Here is a 4,622-nt window from a genome sequence, read left to right on the forward strand (position 1 = left end):
ACAGCCCAAAAAATACAATAAATTCTTACTGAATTATTTGCATGAACTATAATTAGACTGTTAGTCTGTTTAATAAATTTCCAAGACAAATCAAGATATCCCTTACAATGTTTACTCACCCCCCCCCCAACAAACAAAAATATTCATTTGATTTAGACAAAATTACCATTTATTTAAATTGCATATTTTAGAAGAGTATTGTGTTTAGGGATATTTTAATTATAACGTACATATTCAATATTTCATTGCAATTACTCGAAGCTTAAAAATATCAGTAGACGTTTTCATTTGCTTACGCAAAAGCAGTCATTCTCCAGAAGAGCTAATGAACGGTAAATTAGCAGCACCGGTATGTCTTCCAAAGATGTTTGAAATTTCATCGCTGATGATTTCCGATCCCCCTCTACTTGCGACAAATACATTTTCAAAAGTGGTCATTACTTCTTTTCATGAAAACTTGGAAATTCGTGAACAAAGCAAACATGGTATCATACAAAAACAATAAAAAAAGACAAACACCACAAATCACAAGTGACCAAAACGAACAGACATAAACAATTATAGAAAAAATCAAATTACCTGTGGAATGAACGCATGTAGTCGCCAATTTATAGTTATAAGGCCAGTTAAAACGATAGAATGTTTCCAGATTTCTTCAGTGTTATTAACAACTGTGAATGAACCCTTTTTTTTCAGTTTCTTCCAAATAGTCTTTAATATTAGTGCGAAAAATGTTCTACATTTTGCCGAATTAATAAAACTGGTTTTGGCAAGGTATACTTGGTATTTATTTTGATGTATTTTTTTTTTATAGATATAACCGGTTCAGGAAAATAACCATACATTACAGTGGCGTAGTTTACCATGAAGGTGATCGATTGAGACATTAATCAGTACAGTAACTAAACACCGTTTTAATCGTCAGCGTCTTAATCTAAGTGCAAGGAAGAACATAATATCATGTATTTGACGACATCATAAATCAGGAGGATGTTAGTGTAAATGGTTCAAGTAAGGGAGCTCGAGTGTATTCCGAAAAAATCGTTGTCATTCCGAGGCGTAGTTTTGGATACAGACTCGTAGTAGATTTGGCATTACGACTAAAAAATGTTTAACCGTCTGCTGAATTTCATTTGTTAATCGATGTTACATCAGTTATTGGTATGAACATTGCGCATATTGAAACTTGAAACTTTTTATTTCTCAAAGACCCCAACTGGGGTATGTGAATACAAACATGTAAACAATACAACATTTTTACAATTAAATGGCATACTGTATGAAACATACATATAATTTGAAATATCAAATATTAAAGTGGAAGTAATACAAATCAATGGTAAATGGAAGGCAAATTGTAATTGTAGTGAATTACAAAATAATATTTCAGTTTACTACAAACAATATAATTTTACAAAATTTTGCAACATTCATTTTATTAAAATAATCATCTGAATTAAGTAAATCATGAAATTTCACAGTATTTGGTTTCGTAATAAAATTATCTGGTAATAACCTTTTTCTTTCATCATCAAAAAATTTGCATTCAAACATGTAGTCGAATTCGGAAACGCCCTTTTCAACTGGCAATCTATGATTTAAACATCTGTGACTACAAAATGCTTTTCTTAAGTCAAAAGGAAGATCAACTAAGTAGCTTTCAAAGTTATGACTACATTTGAATACTCTGTAATTAAGGCACTTAGCAATATTAAAAACTTTCTCATGCCATGACTGTTTATACTGATCACATAACCTTTGTTTGACCATACATGACAATGCTAAATTTTGTGGTACATTTTGCGACAACCAAAATTCTGAATAGCCACAAGTATTTAATACATTTTCAATACAAGTTAACCATTTTGAATGGTAAAATTGCTTAATATGCATATTGTACAGAAGTTTATACAAAATAGCACTAATTTTGTGATTACTGACAAATATTGAACTGGTGCCTAATTTTATAAGAACCAGTTTAGCTTTTAACCAAAGGGTAATATACTATTAGCCTCTGAGAAATGTGATAGAGCAGAATATTACCATCGTATTGAACCGATCAAAATTCAGCAACTTGACCTGAAGTATGATAATTACAATTGCTGGATCAGATTTACAACAACCATGATTGTATTTGTGTTTTGGTTGGCCATAAAACACAAATCCCAGTCTTAAGGTTCTGATTGTTAATAAAGTGTCAGTTTAGGTACAAATTAGGCTAAACGGGAATAAAACAGAAACATGCATGTCAAAAACCTACAGATCTGATAATAAATATTCACTGAATGATGCTTACTCTTTCAAATTACTCATTATTCGCTCTCTGCATCACTGAATTTGCACAGAAATTTTTCAATAGAATGTTAGAAAAATGATATTTTACACAGACTTATCTGCCCTTGAAAAGTTCATTTTCAGTGCATTTCAATGATATTATCAAAGCGCCGATGGCGTTGAACCTCGGTAGTTATGAGATATTATAGGTATTTAAAAAAAGATAAAATATCGGCAATTTGTTCTTTCTGTATTTCCAAAAAGATTTATCATTTACAATTAACGGGATCAGCGCTTTCATCAATACTAGAACTACACATCCACACAACATACTGATTATTCAAAATTTCAATTTCAATTTTTATTTCTTTTTCTTTTTTATTGTCTGGTTTCATTCGTTTTAATTTTGTAATCTTGACAACCTAGTTTTAGTTTTAAACGTAGCCAATCACGTGGAATCCATATATGGATATCAAAGGCATTAATAAAATACAAGTCAAACTTCTGTATATGTATTTGAATTTTTTTCGACAATCAATCATGTAAAATGTAATTTCAATTTTATATTGTAAAAACGTGCAATGTATTTACAAGTTATATTTATAGCATAGTATTCCGAGTTAGACAAATAAACTTTCGAACGCGCAGCGTGAGAAGTTTATTTGGCTAACGAGGAAGGCGTTGCTATAAATGATTTGTAACATGAATGACACGCCCATGACAGTCCGTGCCTAAAAAAATAACGTTTGGCGGGAAAATCTAATAACCCGCACAGTAGGCAGTATGGCAGACGCATTCTCTCTACCAGATTGGCTTGACATTGAAAATGTAGAAAGCGATGATTTGGTTCTCTCTCAGGTGTGTATTTTTTAATTGAATTAGACTGATTAACGCTAATTTTCTTTTTGAAGGCTTTTAAACACAACTATTTGGGGCATGGACCCCCTTTTTTGGCCCAAATGTAAAAAAAAAAATCTATTTATTTTTCCATATTTACAATTTTCTACAATATGTAGGCATATAACAAGTCTCAAAACTCCATAACCAGTCGATTACAATACCTTTTCTACTATCCACACGATCTGCAAGTGAAAAGATTTTGTTTTACCTTGGGACCCAAAAAGGGGGGTCCATGCCCAAAATACCTGTGCTTTTGATCGGAAATCGGTAAAATTTTTCTCCGATGTGATGTCATTTATATGCCCTATATTGGCCCTTAATTTTTGGAAATATAGATATTTCATTTTTTTAAAACGATTGTTTACTGTTTTGCAGGTTCTTCAAGATGTCGAGGAAGATATATCATTAACAGATGCGTCGGCAACAATAGAGGAGAATATTAGATTGTCGCAAATTCATCAAAATATTGAACCATTTTATGACATGAGTGTTTCGCAAGCTGTGGATTATTACCACTTGGGCACGTTTGGGCTTGGAGATTTCTTACTAACCGACTTCAAAGATGAGAATGTCGAACCGGAGCGTTTCATCGCACCCGTTTCAGATGAGGATATAGAAAAGCTGATATCGTCTCAAACGAACGCAAACACCAAAAAAAAACACACCAGAAATCCTTAAAGACGTTACAAATACTAAAGGGGTAGTTCAATTTTCAAATTGCAACTTCAACTTTCACTAACTTTTAGCTCTGTATTTGAGCAAAATTTCATTTCGATACATTATGTTCAACTTGGGGGTTGTTTTTTTTTTTTGCTAATATGTTTCAAAAGTAAAGAAATGTGTATTTTTTCGGTTCTATCTTTAAATTAATGAGTAGACATTATATTTTTTGTTCTCTGTCTGGCAAAGAAAACCTGCAGAGATTTAAAGATTTGTATTTTATTATATGAAACCTAATAAAATTGACATTTGTATGTGTGCTTTTTTGTAGGCGTAATCTTTTCCCAAAGAGGCGGAGCTTACCCATGCAATATTGGTTTTAGTGTTTTGGTTATTTCATGGCTGTTTCCTCATTGCATTATATAGGCCCATGTGACCTTTCATGCAATATTATTTAGTTGCTTCAATTTAGAGCATACATTTTGGTACATGCTTGTCGTCTCTATGTTATTCCATAAAAAGATCAAAGGAAAAAAGAAGATTCATGTTACAAGAAATAATTAATTTGATTCATTTTGATATTCATCCGTCAGATCTCTTCCGCGGTGGATGTACTTTTAAGGCGGTTATCAACCGGAAGTCGTTTTGATGGACATCAGATGGTTTTAAGACTCAGAAGTCGAATGACTTCCGAGTAATAACTGAATGTACCTTTTTTCACCTGATTCTGGTGCTTAATTATAGTCAAATTACAACCTAAAGATGGTGGGTTTTTATACCATGTTTCA

General features: G+C 32.1%; 1 protein-coding gene across 1 annotated transcript; it reads left to right on the plus strand.

Annotated features, from left to right (window-relative positions):
- The first annotated feature begins 2,873 nt into the window (after positions 1-2,873).
- Positions 2,874-4,319, plus strand: LOC148628303 (uncharacterized). The gene is made up of 2 exons (XM_088564716.1): positions 2,874-3,132; positions 3,550-4,319. Exons 1-2 carry the CDS (start codon positions 3,058-3,060, stop codon positions 3,850-3,852), a joined length of 378 nt encoding a protein of 125 aa, XP_088420842.1. The 5' UTR covers positions 2,874-3,057; the 3' UTR covers positions 3,853-4,319.
- Positions 4,320-4,622: the final 303 nt, after the last annotated feature.

The sequence above is a fragment of the Perna viridis genome, chromosome 1 (genome assembly GCF_037379345.1).
Source record: "Perna viridis isolate PV_CMFRI_1.1 ecotype Kerala chromosome 1, ASM3737934v1, whole genome shotgun sequence".
Classification (NCBI taxonomy): Eukaryota; Metazoa; Mollusca; class Bivalvia; order Mytilida; family Mytilidae; genus Perna; species Perna viridis.